The sequence below is a fragment of the Phalacrocorax aristotelis genome, chromosome 2 (genome assembly GCF_949628215.1).
Source record: "Phalacrocorax aristotelis chromosome 2, bGulAri2.1, whole genome shotgun sequence".
Lineage (NCBI taxonomy): Eukaryota > Metazoa > Chordata > Aves > Suliformes > Phalacrocoracidae > Phalacrocorax > Phalacrocorax aristotelis.
Window position 1 is genome coordinate 112,886,992 of NC_134277.1, and position 19,939 is coordinate 112,906,930.

At 39.0% G+C, this 19,939-nt stretch overlaps 1 protein-coding gene across 2 annotated transcripts in view; it reads left to right on the plus strand.

Annotated features, from left to right (window-relative positions):
- LAMA1 (laminin subunit alpha 1) overlaps positions 1-19,939 on the plus strand; it is a 109,971-nt gene that overhangs the window by 30,125 nt on the left and 59,907 nt on the right. For both annotated transcript variants that reach the window (XM_075084713.1, XM_075084714.1), the window contains exons 4-13: positions 1,668-1,910; positions 6,481-6,660; positions 9,535-9,624; positions 10,089-10,206; positions 11,304-11,482; positions 12,961-13,066; positions 13,572-13,732; positions 16,530-16,670; positions 17,667-17,840; positions 19,398-19,499. In XM_075084713.1, coding sequence (XP_074940814.1) covers positions 1,668-1,910; positions 6,481-6,660; positions 9,535-9,624; positions 10,089-10,206; positions 11,304-11,482; positions 12,961-13,066; positions 13,572-13,732; positions 16,530-16,670; positions 17,667-17,840; positions 19,398-19,499 — 1,494 coding nt within the window. The remainder of the gene's footprint in view (positions 1-1,667; positions 1,911-6,480; positions 6,661-9,534; positions 9,625-10,088; positions 10,207-11,303; positions 11,483-12,960; positions 13,067-13,571; positions 13,733-16,529; positions 16,671-17,666; positions 17,841-19,397; positions 19,500-19,939) is intronic.

The following is a 19,939-nucleotide window of genomic DNA, read 5'->3' on the forward strand; positions in this document are numbered from 1 at the left end:
TTGTGTGAATTCTCATATTTTTTTGAAACAACTGGAAATGTTCTGTTTGTGTGTGCTTGATGTCTCAAAAGATAAAACTGGAGTGCCTGAAAAGAAAAACAGACCAAGTGAATATCTTGTTTTAAGTTACGTCTGATTTTAATCAAAACTGAGAGTGTTTGACTTTTTTAAAGGTATTAAATGTAGTAAGTTACGATTTGAAGATAAGTATCGCCAATTTTTTTCCTTCTCATATCTGCAAGATCTCCTAAGCAAAGCTCTATTCACTTAAAGAATTTTTTTTTTTCAAAAGTAGTTTCCTGAATTGCACACACAATGCAATTACTCTGTATCTCTGTGTGTTTATTTCTCCCTTTGACAAAATCAAAATCTGCTTTTATGTGGCAAGTGCTATTCTTGCTCTGGTTTTAATCTGTATTGCAAAAAAAAACCCCAAAACTCTAAAACAAAATAAAATTTTAAATGTCTGAAGGAACTGGTTGTGGCCATATTAGAGCTCAACACAGTATTAATACTGCACATGCAGACAAGAATTGCGATGATTATACCAGCCCACCAGGCAGCCTGTTCAAGTGAGAACATCTGAGCTGGTTGAATAATATGGCATATTTCTTTAACCTAAATGTGGCTTGAATACTATAGTGCATGTAAAACATAAAACTCTTATAAGAAGTCTTATCAATTTGCCAAGACAGCCTTTTTAAGTGAGGTGATGTAGTAGGTATTAGGAAAGGAAGAAGATAGTAGGTTTGCAATAAGTGCACTTTGGTGTTAGTGTCTAATGCTGCAGCTAGTTGGAGGCCAGTGCAGGTTATCTAGCTGCCATGACAAGCTCATTTAAAAGGTGGTATAAACTTAATTACTTCCCTGCCTACTCACAGAAGTGCTGAACAGCGCTGTTGTGTGGATAGGGATTTTACTTTGGACCCAGGGCTGTTAAAAAAAAAATAGTCAAGATACCTGTACAGCTTGGAGAGTACACATCTTAAAAGAGCTGCTATTCTTGAATAAGGGTCGCATTCATTCACATTCATCTTATTTGTGTGTTTTCAGCAGTGTCTGTAAGTAGTCTCTGCTGAAATATCTTTAACACAGAATGAAAATGGAATGAACAGAGCTTTTTAATATAGGGTGTAAAAAGCTTATCAAAAATGCTATTACTGAGAGGATTAAACTCCAGCTAAAAGTGAAACAAAGAGTCGTTTGGGCTGCAGCTGCTTTGGGGAAAAAAAAAAAACCAAACCAACAACCTGCTTCTTTGAAGCCCTCAGTGGTTCAGAAAAGCTAAGTAGCACATTTCCCATAGGAAGAATGTTATACCCAAGTAATCCGGAAATGTACAGTGTAGATATAGGTTTTATCTGTTACATTAACACTGGACGACGCACTGAGTACATTTGGTATTCTCTTAGGCACACAAACAAATGTTTTGTTGTAATGTTTAGAGTTTTGACAGAAATGATACAAATCTCTGTTAGTGAAAGATTAGACTGGCCATTTGTCAAAAGTTTATGCTAAATTTTTATCCAGAGTCACCGCACCAAATTTTACCCTCTCCCCAGGCAAATCATACGCTGCTGTTAAAATTTGAATTTAGTACCCAGTTGGCTTCTAGTGGTCTTTTACAGCATAATGAAGTGTTAGAATTTTCTTCTTGCGTTTTTTAGGTCTTTCAAGTTGCGTATGTCATCATCAAAGCTGCTAATGCTCCACGACCTGGAAACTGGATTTTGGAACGCTCCATAGATGGCATAGAGTTCAGACCATGGCAGTACTATGCAATTAGCGATACCGAATGCTTAACTCGTTATAATATTACACCACGAATTGGGCCGCCAACTTACAAGAGAGATGATGAAGTGATCTGCACCTCTTATTATTCCAGACTAGTTCCCCTGGAACATGGAGAGGTATGTTTGTTTTTGCACGTGTGGTTTGTGAGTAAGAACATTGACTGACAGCAATTTGAAAACATTTGGATTACAGTTACAGAGTTTATCGCCCTCAGCACTACCAGATTATCTGTGATTCTTCTTTAGTGATATTATCTTTACATCATGTACCAGTAGAGCAAAATTCTAAATGTTGGGATGAAACATGTCTTTGGCTCTATGTATTCCTGTTACTAAACTCTTTGTTCTCTTTCTCCACATAATTTGATGGTAGCTATTAGCTGTGAATTATTAGTTGCTTTATCCTGAAAGACTATAACAGAGTCTCTGTGTTTTGCCAGGTTTTTCATTTAATAAAGAAAAGCCCTGTGTTAATAACACCTGGTTGTGTGAGATAAAGCTGCAAACACTGTGGAAGTGCTCAGCACAGCTGGAACTCCTAAACAAGCCTTGGCATTGTTTCAGGGATGTAGCATAATTAACAGAGCTATGAGTTGTGCAGCCTCACTGTTGATTGTTCTTTCTTTTAACAAACTCTATTCATGGCACTTGTGTAATTTATTACATAGAGGCAACCACATAATGGAATGATACATTAAAACCAGCAGTTATTCTATTGTGAATGCTATAATGTAAAAGCGTGATAATAAATGCAGCGTTATCCCGTGGAGAATGCTAGTAACTCTTGGCTTAATAGAAACCAATATGTTTTTACTCCTTGGTTATAAAAGACTGGAGTATATGCAGCTAAGGGCTAAAGTGTATCAAACTTCACATAAACTTAGAACATTTCAGCAAGAAAAAAACCCAATGAAATTCAGTAACATCAAGTCCCATTCACTTCAATCAAGTGTCTATTGCAGTGATGTAAGCACGTGCCCCACAAATCAGATGGGCCAGACAAAGGAACTTAACCTGTCTCTCCACACAATTAACCAGAAAGCTCTTAGGCTGACTCTGTATGAGCAGTGCCTCTTGTAATGTATGCCTGATGTCTGATAGGCCATACAACTCCAAACCCAGGAATGCCAGAGATTCAGTTTAGTGACATTTTCTCTCAACTGTTTTTCCTGTTGTACACAGACTTATTGGGTAATACTACCCAGACCATTGCTTTTTTTTTCCTGGAGTGCAGTAACATAAAAACTTAACATAAGAAAATAAAAAATGACAGAATTAAATTGCAGCGTACTACATAAAACCTGTCATTCACAAAAGGAAGGCTGCTCCTTCATAGCTGGAATGACAGACAGGAATATTCCCTGCACAGAGAATCTCACAACCTGTACCAGTGAATCTTGTACCCTTTTGAAAATACATATATTTACTGTTTTGTAATTGTTTCTGGCCAACGTATTGAACTTAAGTATGAGGCTATAGGACGTCCTGCAGACCAGCTGATCTCTACAAGCACCTGCCTTGTAGCCAGCATTTGTTAACAACCCAGTGTTCTGCAGTCAGCTTGTAGTGCCCTGGTATGAAAGAACTGGTGGGGTAAAAGGACTGCACACGTTAATGTGGATGTCACTTAATAATAACATTTTATGCCAAATCAGACATTTTGCCAGTTTGGCTGCTAGATTTTCCACAGGTTTGAAGAGGTTTAGCTGCTCTATTGTAAGCTCTATTGTCTACCTGATTTACACTGCTTGAAGATCTGTTTCCAGAAATTTACATCATGAAGTCAGGGTTCATGATGAATTCCAAGTCTTAAACTACAGTTGTTTGGAAATGGTCTTGAATTATGGAGGACAAGTAAGCCAAAAACATATGATACAAATATATCACTGTGTATAAGCCATATATAAGCAATATATGAGCCAAATATAGCAGCGTCCATGGAGAACCATTCTTTTTCTTCTTTAGTGTCTTAGTATGTATCCCTACTGTTTCTTCCTTTTCCTGCTAGGAAAGATTCCTCTTTGGTCTCTGTAGAAGTTATAGCATATTATTACAGAATTTCTACTGGTCAAGCCAGTAGATAACTTTAGAGTTAAAATGTGAATAGTCTTCCACATTTCATCACTTGGAGGCACTATTCCTGAGCAGAGATAATATGTATTACCAGTGATTGGAGATTTAGGCAGGAAACACTGTGTAAAATGAAACGGCATGTGTCATGCAGCAGGTAAGGTCAGTTGGTTGTAATAGGCCTTTTTGGATTTTTAAACCTCTGGAGTCTAAGTGATAAAACCAAAACACAACATGCTGGAACTCACAATTCCATGGTTGGGTCCTCCTCGTTTTGTTGTGAAAATCAAAGCATTTTGCAGCAAACAAACAATGGGCACTGAGCCCAGCAAATTCCACATCTGTAGTTAAAGGTAAATGAGAGCAGGATGTGGTGCTCCGTTCTAAAGTTGGGCTCATCTACAATAAGTATATATGCATTATTTTTATCAGTGGAAGCAGTGCAGTGATATTTGAGTATTTGGCCAACAATTCTGTCTTATAATAATGACTTCTGAATGAATATGTCACAACCATTTTGCCTAGAGAGAACAGACTGAGATAGGGTGGGCATGTTCAGTCTTCAGTTGCACAAAACATGGGTGCAAAGAGGAATAATCTGTTCTGCATGCCTGTGACAGAATGGAAGAAGTGCTTGAAATTGCAACAAGGAAAACATAGTTTAGAGATTAGGAGCATTTCTAACAATAAAGCCAGAAAGGGCTGGAATAGATGTCTTTGGAGGATTGTAGAGTCACCACCAACAGTGGTCTTCAAGAACAGATTGGTCAAACATCTAAGAGTCTAGTAAATGCTTCTTTGGCGTAGGAAATGGACTAGAAAAGTTTCTGAGAGCTGCATATTTTGTGAGGTGGTGTTAATTTGCAGGACTGGACCTGGAAAAAGTTTTGGGTTTCATAACTCTTATTCTGCACTTGGAATACGGGTGATGGTTAGTTTCTGAATGGGCTACCAGAAAAGTGAAATTCTTTGAACACAATTGTCATGGTTTTAGCTGGGATAGAGTTAATTTTCTTCAGTGTAGCTGGCATAGTGCTGTGCTTTGGACTTAGTACGAGAATAATATTGATAATACACTGATGTTTTAGTTGTTGCTGGGTAGTGCTTGTACTAGTCAAGGATTTTTTCCAGCCTCCCATGCTCTGCCAGGTGCACCAGAAGCCGGGAGGGTAGGGGCACAGCCAAGAGAGTTGATCCAAACTGTCCAAAGGGATATTCCATATCATATGATGTCATGGCCAGTATATTAACAGGGGGGAGTTGGCTGGGGGAAGCAGCAGTCGTGGTTTGGGGACAGGCGTCGTTGGTTGGTGGGTGGTGAGCAGTTGCGTCACTTGTTGTTTGTTTCCCGCCCCCTCCACCCCACCCCAAGGTTTCACCTCTCTCTATCTTGTTATTTTCCTTTTCGTTATGTTATTATTACTACTACTACCAGTACTACTACTGTTACTGTTTTATTTAAATTGTTAAACTGTTCTTATCTCAACCCATGAGTTCTCTTACTTCAGCCCTTCAATTCTCCCCCATCACACAGGGTTGGGGGGAGTGAGTGAGTGGCTGTGTGGTGCTTAAGTGCTGACTGGGGCTAAACCATGCCAACAGTGTACTAGAATATGTAGAAGATATGTTGATAGCCTATAAATGGCAAAATTATAAGCTTGGGAGTGTGAACTCCCATTATCAGTCTCTGTATTTCTTTGAAATAGCATAGTTACTGTCTAGGAAGCCCCTAGCTCCACTACAGAATTAATTTTTTAAAAACAATAATAACAAAATATCTTTAATGTTTGGAAATATTTTCAGAGGAAAGATTTGACAGTTATTTGTTGTGGGCAGGAGGTGAACTGTTTAACACTTGTTTGTGGCCTGGAGGGTCTAATTTTTCAGTTTCTTCCATAAAACAGAGCAGGAACTGCAGGGTCATACAAGACTAAATCCTTGTGTGGTCCTAAGTTGCTTTGGAAAGAAGGAAGGGGCTGTTGCCAGAATAAGTTGTGCAGCTCGATGCCAAAAGCCATCTTAGTGGGATCAGTTGGTATTTTGCGACAAAAATGGAGGCCAGATGGGTTGGTTTGTGGTGGCAGCCCCTTGGTTTCAATTGTCATCTGTGTTGTGGCTTCCCACTGCGCTCTCGTATCACTGACCATTCCTTGCTGATTCGGCAGCCCTGTCCTAGCAACGCGTAGGATTAATGACCCCAGATTGAGTGTGTGCACCATATCATGTTTTACAATAAGATCTTTACAAATTGTGGAGGAGAAATCTGTAAGGACAAAACTGTGCTATGGCCAGAGTTACATGTTCCATCTCCATAAGTAAGAGGAAGGGACTGTGGGAACTAAGGACTAGCTTGTGGTACTATTTTTCTTCTCTTTATGCTATCTCCACAAAAGTCCAGGAGACTTGAGACTACGATGAGCTGAGAGTGGCAGTTTCAGAACTGTGTGAGTTCAGGAGGCAGGGATGCTACCTGCAGATAAAGGGTGGGGAAGAAAAAAGGATTCCAGGTAGTTTAAAATCTCACCATTGGGAGTTGTTTTTAATTCTCACACTAAGATGCTTGTTGTTACAAATGAACCACAATTACATTTATGATTAAGCCAGTCCCTCTTTCTAGATTCACACGTCACTGATCAACGGCAGGCCTAGTGCTGATGATCCTTCAGAAAAGCTTTTGGAGTTTACTTCTGCACGATATATCCGCCTACGATTGCAGCGTATTAGAACCCTTAATGCTGACCTCATGACTCTCAGCCATAACGATCCTAAAGAACTAGACCCCATTGTTACCAGAAGGGTAAGTTCATTGTTCATAAATGGTATTCAGTATGTTTTGATGGGAGAGCTTTCTCTGACCTGTTCGAGGTGAAAGTACTTGATCCTTGCCATTCACAAACAAAATTATTTTGACAGGTTGTTAAACAATTCTTACCTTCCCTTTGACATTATTAACAACAATATCTTGTCAGAAACAACTTTGAAAAAAAATACTTTTTAGACTTTTTGTTTATTTGGGTTTTTTATTTGTTTGTGAAAATGGTTTTGCTTTAGCAGCAAAGTAAAAAATATGGTTTGGCTGATTAAATGTCACTTGAGTTTGCTCTTGATGCAACTGCAGTACCTTTTCTGGTGTATCAAGGATTTCAGGACCCAGTGCTCTGATTAATGAAAATAATTATTTGGAAACCTTGCCATTGTGAATTTTGATGTCTGATTATATTTTTCTTCATTTTTTTAAAGGCTGTTTTAATCAATTGTTTTAAAGCCCATGAATTAATAATAATGCTAAACGCTCAGATAGAATTCTGGAGATTATTAACTGATCTTTACATATTTGATATTGAAACTGGGGAAACTGAGGAACCAAGTGCTTAGGCTGACTTCTTTAATCTCTCACAGAAATTCAATGTTGGAGCCTCTAATAACAGTGTCTATCATGACTAACTTTTCTGCAGTATTTCTGCTTTGTATTTTGCTGTTTTGGCTGTCTTCTTAATTTGCCTGAGACCCATAGGTTAGTAAATCAGTGGCTTCAAGTTTTTCTATGAAGGCAGGCTTTCTAATGAGGACAGAAGAATATAAGAAGTGTTTCCTCTTCCCCTCCCTTGTAGCTATTTGCCTTGAGGAACATCCACAGGCAACTCCTTGCACAGCAACAGGACTCTTGCAATTTGCGGCTTCTCAGATACAGGCAATTCTGTGCATTGACACTGCTTCTGTGAGGTCTGGCTGGATAGCTGGGTACAGAAGGGAGAAAGGAACTTGGATTTGATTGGGGTTTGGTGGGCACTTTCAAGGCAGCCCCACTCTTACCTTGGTCATGGAAGTGCCCATTCAGCTGCAGCATTTCTAAAGCGTAAAATCTGGATGTTCTGCTTGTTTTCTCTGCCCCATACGGGAATTGGTAGCTTGGAGACTGCAAGCACAGAGTACTGGACAGCTTCTCCAGCTGTGCCTTGCTGGCCATAGGCAAATGGTTAATGCACATCCTGAGCATGTGAGATGTTCCTGAGGAGCAGGCTGGTTGACATTTAGCTCTGTTGATAGTATTGTAATGTCAAGAAATATACCCCAAAAAGAAAGGCTCAACATGGAAGCATACAAACGTAGAGCTGGAAAACAAGGGTCTTGAGGACAAGGATTCCCATTACATTTGTAACACACAGAGTTGTGCAGTCCAGGGCTTAGTACTACCCTACCTAGCACTACTTAGTGCAGTTTTGCATGAAAAGCCACACAGCTTTGTCCTCACAAGATGTGGGTTTTATTGGGCAGGGTTCCCACATCCTGATGTCTCACCTTGGGTCTCACTGTGCAACCAACTACAACCAAGGTAATCACTTCCAGCTTTCTGGATTGTGTTTTTATTGTTTTTGAAGACTTTACATCCAGCTGTTGATAACAATTGTGTTAGTTTCTTGTATATAGGCTTGTAAAGGGCTGATGCAGAACTTTAAAAAGTGTTCAACAGCACCTTTATTTCTGTATTCTGCTTATTTATTTATTTCTGTCTTTAGCATTTGTCTCCTTTAACCTCAAGCTGCACACAGCTGCTGTGAGCCATACACTGTGAGTTTTAAGAAAACAAGACAAAGGAGATGAAGCAGGGAAAGTTGTGGGAAATACAGCTCTGCTTTTGTCCTACTTTTGTCAGTCTGGACCACCTTCTCTGTAGTTAAGGACTTACTGGTCATAAGGTCCTGAGTGTTTTTTGTAATTGACGCCCATAACATAAAAAAAAAATACCAAAATACTAAACATAATAAAACCGTAAAAAACCCATAAAAAATTAAGTATTAAATCAAAGAGGCTAGTTTGCTCCAGCTCCAAGATCCTCCAAACAACAGTCCAGAAGTCAGCATGTCTGACCACCCAGGGCCACCTCTTCCTGAACCAGATGACTGTGGGGTTGTTAGGTCTGAATCTTGAACTCTTTCCTTAGAAGTATTCTCAAAAAGGGTTTCTTTTTCATTCCCCTCTAGTACATACTTCCCAGGATACAAACAGGACAACCATGTTGATACTGCAGCTGTAACTGAACCCAGATGGTCATTTCCTGCCTCTTCCTTGCCTTGAAAATTAAATCTTTTCCTTATGTATGTTGGTTTTGCTCACCACCTGGCAGTATTAATGGATTGTGCTCTGCTGTATCACCAATTTTTAAGCTAAGAATTTGGATAGAATAATATACTGCCTACACAGTGATAGCAAAGAGCTGGTCTGAAAATGAGTGCACAAACTCTGGTTTAAAGGGAGGGCAGAGTTCCCATTTTAAGAAAGCGTACTCTTACTCCCCAAACTGAAATTAAAATATAGCAATTTGTTATGCTTCATGGCTCCTTATAGGGTGAAAAAGGGACTTTTTTTACAAGTAAATTTTGGCTGAGGTCATATTTGGTGGTCTTTCCTGAAGCTGAGGAATTGTGCGTATTATTTAAAGTTAAAAGTCTGTTAGTTTTTTGTACCAGTGAGGAAAAACATTTGAAAAAAAATTTCACAAGATGGAAGGTTTCCCCAGGTGGCAAAAATTCAAAGCTGCTTTTATTTTCTTGGCATCTTTCAAGTCACAGAATAGTCGAATGCTGTTATTTTATTTTCCAGAGTAGGAGGGAAGATGTAAATACATGTCAATATCTTTTATTCATCCCTTTTTCAACCTTGTTTTTTGTAGTACTACTATTCAATAAAGGATATCTCTGTTGGTGGCATGTGTATTTGTTATGGCCATGCTCGAAGTTGCCCTCTGGATGAAATCACAAAGGTACTCTTCAGTGTCACTGATTTATTTTCACAAAACAACTTTTCCAATTTACAAAAATGTATTTTGCCTAAGGAGAATGAGAAAGAGGAGGCCGAAAGAGATCTTACGATATGGTGCACACAAATTATTTGCTATAATTTTCTTCCTTTTTTTGTGTAAGCGTATGTGGGCCTCTGGTAACATAACTTTCTGGAAACAAACCCTTTTTCTTTGGCATTAAACAATTCGAGGGGCACAACAAGAAATAGTCTCTCTTGCAACTCATGAGATTTGTCCCTCCTGTTCTAGAAAGGCTATTCCCCAATAGTTGATATAACATGGCTGAGCAGTCTAATGCTAATTATGGGGTGTTTGTGGGTCTTGACATTTTTTGGAGTAAATCTGATATTAGGCAGACTTTTGACAACATTGATTAAGTTATCCATTAAAAAATATTTCAAGAAAGCCAATTTTTTTATTCTTAGAAATTGCAGTGCCAGTGTGAACACAACACGTGTGGAGAGAGCTGCAACAAGTGCTGTCCAGGCTACCACCAGAAACCGTGGAGACCAGGAACCATTTCTGCTGGGAACAAATGTGAGAGTAAGTACGCACAGAGGTTTAGTTTCATAAAGGCTTATTATGTTCTTGTCTGAGGTTGCTTTTCATACAGAGCTAGACTAATTCCCAAGAAAAATCCACAAACTATTAACTGTCTTCATGGGATTGTTTAAAGGTAGAGGACCTACTTCTAATCGTAACTGTTAAGATAGTTTTAAATATTCTACCCAATATGACTCCCTGGCTAGTGGAGTAGTGTAGTAAAGCTTTCAGAGAGTCTTTTTCAAAGAGACTTGGGGATTTATTATACTCCTGTAAAAACTAGTAGATTTGCAGCAATCATTTTGTTAGCTACTTGAAATGCAAATTTCTTGCGTTGGTCATACATTTTGTTCTGATAAACAACTTTGTTCTGATAACAAATGTTTTGAAAGAAACTCCTTGTTGGCCAGTTACATTTCAGATTGTCTGACAGATTGATTTAAGCTGCGCCAGTACAGCTGAATGTGTTGCTAGGTCTAGTTAGTGCATTTTCTCTCTTCGCATTGCTGATGCATAGCACAAGCTGCAGACAATTACGAACCTTTTAGATAAAATTTACAGTTGCAAATGGAAAAGTAGTTGTCTTAGTTGAATCCTTACACAAGTCTTAATGTCGCTTTTCAGAAAGTAGTTGTTTGATTGTTTGGACCAAAGTACCCTCTAACCTAAATCAAATTTATACTTGTGTACTGGCATTGTTGACCTCTTAGACTTCTGTTTATAATACAAATAAGAGAAGAATTAGGCAGATTTTCTTCTGTAATGCAAAGGACAGAAAATAAAAGAACAGCTATCGGTAACAGCACACATTACTATTGACTTCAGTCCTGACAGGATTGTCTTAGTGAGATCTACCGAATACAGTTAAAACCAGTGCTATTAAAGTGGTGACAATGGTTTTGAAATGTGCTTACTTGCTAATAAATATAGTGTATCAAGACTGCAGAAGCAAGTAGCATGGTTAAAGAGGGAAAAAAGCACACTTTAGAAATGAATTTGTATACTCTTACATGTTCTACTTTGAAAAATGTCAGTATCATAGGAACTGTTATATAATGTAAATTTAAAAAATTGATTTATTTTCCATTCCTTTTCAGAGTGCAACTGTCATAACAAAGCAGAAGATTGTTATTACAATCAGAGTATTGCAGATCAGAAAAAGAGCATGGATATTCATGGCCAGTATATAGGAGGTGGTGTGTGTTTAAACTGTACTCAACATACTGCTGGGATCAACTGTGAAATATGTGCTGATGGATATTTTAGACCACACAAAGTAAGATTTGGAAAATAGCAGTTAAATGTTTTGATGAATTACAACACAATACGATGATGTGTATTCCAGCTCATTGTAGTCAAATAAATTTTTATCAGTTGCAGAATAGCTAAAAACTGTAGAGGGTTGGTTTTGGTTTTTTTTTGGTAGATGACATACTACCAAAACTTTCAGAGAAAACCAAAATGCTTGTCTACTTGTGTGGGAGGGCAGGTCAAGCTGTTGGAGAAGAAAAAATAAGTGAAGATGAAACTTTGAGTCCTAGTGTGGTAATGTAGATGTTCTGATATGAAACCCATTCCTCCTGTGGATAAAGCTCTAAAAAGTGCCAGTATTAAGGTTTCACTGTCTTCAGAAGTGCCAATACTGTGTACCATCCTTTTTCAGCCCATTTCAACTAGTGTTAAAAAGGACCTTTACATGGTTCTAAGATCAGACTCTTTGTCTCATGAGATGTTGCAACAAATATTCTTGAAATGATTATTGTAGAACATGTGCCCTCTGAGCCTGTGTACTTTCCAGTTTATTCACAAGTGTCGCTCTTTGAAAAAGTGACCTAAAATCCACAAAAGACATTTGTTAAGATGTGACTAACAGAGTAAAACATATGAACTACTTGCAGTGTTAGAGGTCTCTGTATAATGAGACATACTGAAGGTCTTGCTTTGGCAGGTTTACACATATTTTGGAAGACCTGTGCTTTAGAAATCCAACATAAATTGGTGCGGAGAGCAAGGGTGAGTCTGTAGGAGTATGGTTAGACAGCAAGTACAGCTCATCCAAAGAAGTAAACTGGTGTTGGAGATTGTCTGATTCACTTGCTGCAAGAAGCATTGAGGGAATGTCTTCAATCAACTCGTGGCCAATAAATGTTTATCTAGAGGTCATTACTGATTTGCTTTACATCTGAAGCACCTCAAAGGAAAATTTTCCTTGAAAGAAAATAAAATCCTTGCCATATGAATTGCATTGCCTTGTATTTCAAAGATGTATGGATCATGAAGTCAGAACGAAACTTCACGAGTAGATAATCTGCCCTCCCATTGAACATCGAGCCAAGGATTTCTGTAATTTCCTTCCTCTTTGAACCAGATTATCTTTGCAAAAAGCATCCATGTCTATCCATGTCTTAAACATTTCCATAATATTTGGCAAATCATCACAGTTGTTAATTGCTGTTACATTAAAAAAAAGTCTGTTTAGGCTGAATGTGCTGGGCTTCAGCTTCCAGCTATTAGAATCTACTATATCTTTGTCTGTGCTACTGAAGACCAAATTTTGTTCCCACATTCAAGTATTTTCTAGGCTTCAATCCCCTGATTTTCTGTTTGCTAAAATTAAACTAGTCCCTTGATCTGTTACTGCCTATTAGCTTTTGCAGCCTTCATTTGTATTAGTTCTGGTGATTCTAGACAAGAAACAGATGTAACTTTGCTTTTCCCAGACAAAGAATTTGACAGAGAATGTTTGTTTCATAGGTTTCTCCCTATGAGGATCACCCCTGCTATCCCTGTGGCTGCGACCCATTCGGCTCTCTGAGTTCTGACTGTGTTAAAGATGAGCACCATTCTGACTCACAGCGTGGTAAGGGAGTGGGAAGCACCTTTTCTCTAAACTTCAAATCTGGCTATATTTCTGGACATTGAAGTCTGAGGGAACACTATCTACTTGTGAATGGCTGCCAGTTAGTTAGGTACCACTTCAAAACAATAGTAAATGTTTAGGAAGGAGAGGTAAGTCATAGCGTACTTTCAGGATTTTAAGGTATGTCAGATCCCTGAATGTGTTCTTGTGTGGGGATAGTGGGTTCTGACTATGTAAGACAATGTGAAAGATTGAGAGCTGACACTGTTGTTTATGAAAGCTCTTGGAGCTGTCACACAATCTGATTTGCTGCAGTGGCTGTTCATCTAGTACTCTAAACATGAAAAATAGATGGTGAGACTGACATTATGCCAAGTATCTGTGTGGAATATAATGTGCAGTGTAATAAAAAACGGATTTTTAATTGCTTTCACCCTATGAGACATCTGGAGTCCAAACTACTGCCTGCTCTTATTTGTTTGTTTCTGTATTTTTGCTTTTCAAGGTACTTGGCCAGGTCAGTGTCAGTGCAGAGAAGGTTACACAGGAGAAAAATGTGATCGCTGTGCATTTGGGTATCAGGGCTATCCAAACTGCCTGCGTTGTAACTGCAGCCTGATTGGTAGCATTAATGAAGATCCGTGCACAGAACCTTGTCTTTGCAAAGTGAGTATTAAACTGTAGTTTTTGTTTAAAAATCAAATCTGTGGATTGATTTGTAAACTCGTCTTTCATAAGGGAAACAATTAACTGGAGAGATCACTTCTTTTATAGGAAGTAACCTGGTGTAACTGTACACCTGACAACCTAGAACTTCAAGTTACCAACTATTCTCTGAAAAATATGATAATTTATGTTGAATAGTTCTGTATCTTACTGACACATCTTTTTCTATAATAATGGGCCAGACTGACGTTAAAATCAAATACAAACTGCATATGTGAGTGTGAGGGAGAATCACAGAGGGAATGACGGTATGGTTAGATGGGTTTGGTTTTAGGGATGAGTTGATATTTCTCTACAAAGTCACTCGTTTCTCGTAAAGAAATGATGTGTTTATAACATCTGCTTTGTCTGAAGAACCAGCATTTGGAAAGAACTATTGGAACAGTTACATTAGATGTATGTATGAAATATGATTTAATTACTTGATTACAAAATAAAAACCATAAAAAAATGTTAAAGAGAGAGTAGTTTTTCCGGCCTTCTTTTATTTTTTGGTAAATATCCAAACCCCTTGAAATATCTTGCAGCTGTAGATTCTGCTGAACTTTATTACAAAGCTGTGTGTCAGTATTTAAAGAAGTTACACTTAATTTTCTGAACCAAATGTTAGCTAGCAGCTTATGTATTTCTTGCCAAGTATGACAGTGAACAGGAGCCAAAAAAACACAACATGGTTTGTTTGACAAATTTTCTGAAACTTCTTAGCCCTTTGCATAATTTATCTGCTCCAAAATATCAAACATATAAATTACCAGAGTCTGGAAGAAAGAAATAGCTGTCATGGGCATGAGTCTGGCATACAGAATTTTTAGGCCAGATCACTGAGAGTATCACCAGCCAGCAGCCCACCTGTAGAGGTGAAGGAAGAAAGGAGAAAAGGTGTGTGCTTCAAGTATCAAATGAAGGAGACAGAATTTCTAGGCCTGTGCAGGCTCTGTGAACACAGCAGCGCAAGCTATTCCTTTTTATACTCTGAATTCCGTAATATTTGATATTTCGTGAAAAACAGCTCTTGAGGTCTAGTCACTGGGTAAGATTTTTATTTTTCATTAAGTAATAAATAATAATTTCTGTCTAATAATGTTACAGAGACAAGTGAAGTGTGTAATCCAAGTGCATCCTGAAGACTGAGAAATAAAAAAGCTGGAAAGAGCATACAAATATTATTTCTGTAAAAATCCAAGATTTTAAAATCTCATTATCTCAGGAGGCCCTTTGAGTTTTTTCCCAAGTTTGGATATTAACAAATAGAAACCAGTCACTCTCATCCTTTGAATCAGAGCTGGGGGTCATAAATTTTTCATACGGTTTGCAAAAACAGTTTGTACTTTGCTTACAAAAGTGCATAACCTACCTGTTTAGAGAAGTCTTATGTAAATTTGACATGCCAAACACTGGTCCAGAAGAAGAGACAGTTGGTAGTGTTGCCACCAAGGGTCTCAGATTTCTCTCTGGTAAGCCTGAAATTTACTCCATGGGACCCAATCTGATGTAAGTCTGGAATCTGGAGGGATTCCTTTGGCTGAAATGAGGTTACCCTAGTAACTGCTTCTGAAAGCAGAATTTGGTCTACAGGCTTTGCATTTCAAATTGCAACGCAAAGCTCATACAGGCCTCCTCAAAATACCAAGGCAGGTATTCTTCACTGTATGCCCTGCGGTCCTGGTGTCCTAATCATAAATATCGGGGAACTTTGTTGGGTGCTCTCTAAAGTTCTCTTTGCCTTTGTAGTGGTGTTTTCCCATAGAGGAAACCAAAGGTTGGGACAGGAGAATAATATGCGTCCATGCCTTGTCCTGATATGAAGCTAGGACATTATCAGAAACTAGTCCCTGGCAGTGGGAAATGTTCTGTATCTTACTGTGTAGAAATAACCACTGAGATCTACTATTTACGCAGCTTCATGGGCATTTACTGAATATTTTCTCTACTGGTTTGCTTGTCAGCAGCAATTGTCTAAATTTTTTGAATTAATAACTACATATTGTCTGTACAATTTTTGCAAGAAAAAAATTGGGTGTGCTGTTTTGGACAGCCCCCCCCCCCCCCCCCCCGTAAATTCTGCATTGAAAGAGGTATGTGGCGTTATGCTCTGAACTACCCAATTTGCATGGTAAAGAAGCAGCAGGCCAGTGATAAGAGCTAAAGCAGTGGACTACCTCTACTTTCAGGGTAGGAGTTTCTGGACGTAAGCCAAAGCATATTAGGAGGAAGAGCTGCCAGCTAGCATAAGTGTATACGGTGTTCCTTCGAGAAGAGGTGGCAGCAGTGGTGGGGATCACAGCATAAGTATTAATAGATGGTTGAGGAAATGTTGTCTTCAAGCTGGCTGTAGTAGCTTCAGGAGCCTGGCCTTAAAGGTGGGCTATGCGCTGATGTAGACCATCTGGATTCAGTAAACATGAGAACTTTTTTCCAGAGCAATCTACAAATCCAAGCTACGAGAGAAGTAGACTGGCAAGCTGACAGAAGCTTTTCAAACCCTGCCCATGTGCTGAAATTTCACTGCAACAGAACCCTTGCCAAGGCATGTTTAGATTTTGATGAACAGGCAAATTCTGATGAATTTTTCCCATCAGTTTTAGTTTTTAAACTGAGTCTTATTCAATAATCCTGCTGTGCTGAAATCTGTTTTCTTTTATAACCTGAATGCTGTTATGCCTAAAACCCATCTAATCCACTGTATTTGTTACCATAATAATGCTGATGCAAAACAAACGTTATATGCCATTGACAGGAAAATGTAGAAGGTGAAAACTGTGATCTCTGTAAACCAGGATTCTACAATTTGCAAGAAAGAAATCCTCAGGGCTGCACAGAGTGTTTCTGCTTTGGGGTTTCTGATGTCTGTGACAGCCTAACATGGCCCATCAGTCAGGTATTTATATGTTTTGTCCATCACCCAATATTCTTTCCTAAGGCAGCTGAAAAATGTACTATACTTCTCTTTGACATGTGCCCAAGTTAACTCCAAATTCTGGCATGTGTCTCCTTACAGAGGAATGGGTTTTCAGTGTCATTTGGCAGCTCTGAGGTAGTCAGTGTGTCATCCCAGTGCAGTCTTTGGTATCACTGGCTTGCAGTAATACCAGAAGTATTGGCTAGTGGAGGCTGCGATAATGCACTAGAAAAACACATTTTTTTTTCCTGACCTCATGCTGTTAAAGTTTCTTTGCATATTGAAGAGATTAACCCAAACCTGTTTCCTTGCTCTCATACCTATTGAGCAAGGCTGGAGTGACCTCTGGCAATATTGCCAATACTGTTTCTGAGAAAACAGAGTGATTATAAATATCACTGTCTTCTAAATAGACATTTCTTGAGTAAGAGGGCTTTGGGGGCACTATTTTGCCACCTAATTCCTTTCATATCTTTGCAGAGCTGGTCACGCTATAGTCCCCTGTTCTGTGTGCCAACGAAAAGAGAGGAGATCAGATCAAATTGACTGAAATTCTGAGATGCTTGTATAAAATTCTTTCAGTGAGAACAACAAAGTTCTCTGATCTTGCCCCTCTTCTGGGACTCTGCATTTAAGTTCCCTCCAGTTCAGCCCTATCTATAAATGGGGACAATAGGCCACAAAGTCCTTGAAGTTCCGTAATTCTATCTTGGGGAATTACATAGGTATAATGCTCATTTTATTGGGAGGATGAAAATCACACTCCTTAGTTTTTTGTTCCCATCTAATAAAGAAGTAGAGAAGTCTGAAATGGCATATTTGCATGTATTGGATGTATTGGATATCAGACTTGGCTAATGAAAGTGTTATAGATCCATCAGTTCGAATGAATATCTAAGGAGAAGTTAAGTTTAGTGACTGCCTTCTCAGTGACACAAAGCCTGACTCCATCAATATTACTATTCCTTCTTGCAGATATCAGACATGACTGGATGGCTTGTTACTGATCCGTATAACGAAAGGAGTGTGCAACCTCAGCGAAGCCAATTTGATGGACCCCGTCAAATAAGCATTAATAACACTGAGGTTGTGAAAGTACTGAAACATACTTATTACTGGTCAGCACCTGAGACTTATCTAGGAAATAAAGTAAGTTGTCAGCTAGAGTTAAAACTCCTTCATAGTTTTTCTATTTTAGTCAAAACATAGTGCTCTAAAGATATAGTTTCTGTAATTATTACCAGACTTCTCAATCTATCTCTGCTCTTCAAATCGTAGTGTTCCTGGCCAGACATCCCCAGTACCCTCTTCTTGCCCTTTGAGCGCATTCATCTCCCCACTTCCTTCTCTGCCTATATTTGATACAGTATAATCTCTCTTTTTTTCTTTTTTTTCTCTTGACTGTTAGTAACTTATATGCTCACATTCCCCATACTCTTGGCTCCTGTCCCAAAGCTTACACCCTTCACACCTTGTCCAATACAGTAGGCAGGAGCATTAAATTCCTCTTACCTGCCTCTTGGCCATCTCCCATTTTGCATTTATTAGTTTCCAACCATCTAGTCTTTAATTTTTGCCCTGGTTACTACCTAAAGCTCTGGATCTCCTATTTTTTTGCAACAGAATCACGGAATAGTTGAGGTTGGAAGGGACCTCTGGAGGTAGTCTTTCCCAACCTCCCTGCTCAAGCAGCATCACCTAGAGCAGGTTGCCCAGCGCCATGTCCAGTGAGCTTCTGAGTATCTCCAAGGTTGGAGACTCCAAAACTTCCCTGGACAACCTGTGCCAGTGCTTGGTCACCCTTACAATAAAAAAAGGTGTTGCAGTTTGTGCCTGTCGCCTCTTGTCCTGCCACTGGGCACCACTGAAAAGAGCCTGGCTCCATCCTCTTTGCAACCTCCCTTCAGATGTTTATATGTATTGATGAGATTCCCCTGAGCCTTCTGTAGGCTGGACAGTCCCAGTACTCTCAGTCTTCCCTGATGTGAAAGATGCTGCAGGTTCTTAATCATCTTAGTGGCCCTTTGCTGGGCTCCTTACAGGATATCCATCTCTCTCTTGTACTGGGAAGCCCAGAACTGGACTCAGAACTCCAGCTGTGGCCTTACCAGTGCTGAGTAGAGGGGATCTTGCAACCTCACTTCTTTATTTTTAGTCCAATCTCTTCGCCCATGCAGCCCCGTTTCTTAATATGGTGCCCCAGTGAATGAAAACAAGTCTCAGAAGTATAACACTAAGGAGTAGTTTTGCACAGGGCAACGCTCACTCAAATTCTGGTCTCCTATTTATTTAATATAGGTCTAACTGTTGGTACTACTCTTTAACTTACTTTGAAGTAAGCAGCAGCAGGGGCTAAGGAGCCTGAAAGGTGGAATATGGCATGTGAATGTCTCCAACATGCTGTGCCCCTTGGCTAGGACAGTAGTATAAACCTCTGCTGTTTGTTGAAAGTCCTGTAGGTGTTTCACTGAATGAGGGCACTTATCTGAATCATCTGTAGAGCCTTCAGCTAGCTTTCCCCACCTGCACAGCAACAAGCCAGGGCTTGTCCCTGTGCTGATACACATGGCATGTTAAATTTTCCCTCGAAAGTGGTATTTGTAAGCCATGTACTCCTGTAATTTGGACATTGTACCGTCCCATGTCACTACTTTGTGTTGGCTGGGGGTTATCGTGTTGTTAAGACTTTGCTTTTTGTTATTTCAGCTCACAGCTTTTGGTGGAGACTTGAAGTATACGGTATCTTATGACATTCCAATGGAAAGTGTGGACAGTGATATAGTATCTAGTGTGGATGTCATCATTCAGGTGAATTTTTTTCCAGCTTGTTGCTCTTCAGACACTATTAGGAATCTATGAAGGGGCTAAAAAAAAGGAAAATAAAATAATATTTCTATAGTAGGAGTTTTGTCAATTTTAAGTCCCTTCTTAAAAGTCACTACCAAGATTTTGTTACTACTCATTTCACTGATTTTTCTGACCCATTTGTCTGAAATTGTAGGTATACAATACTAGTTCTAAATGATAAATACCTAGATTTTAACCTGTGTGTAAACAGGTGAAGTATTCATTACCAAATGTACAAAGCACTTTACAAAAGAAGGTACCATAAGCTGGAAGCACTTATGTTTATGAAACGGATGAGTGTTCTTGCCGATTGCTTAATTTTCTAGATTTATGCTACAGTTAAAGTAAGGCTCTATACTGAATTCAGACACCTCTGAAAAAGCTTTATTTTGTAATACATA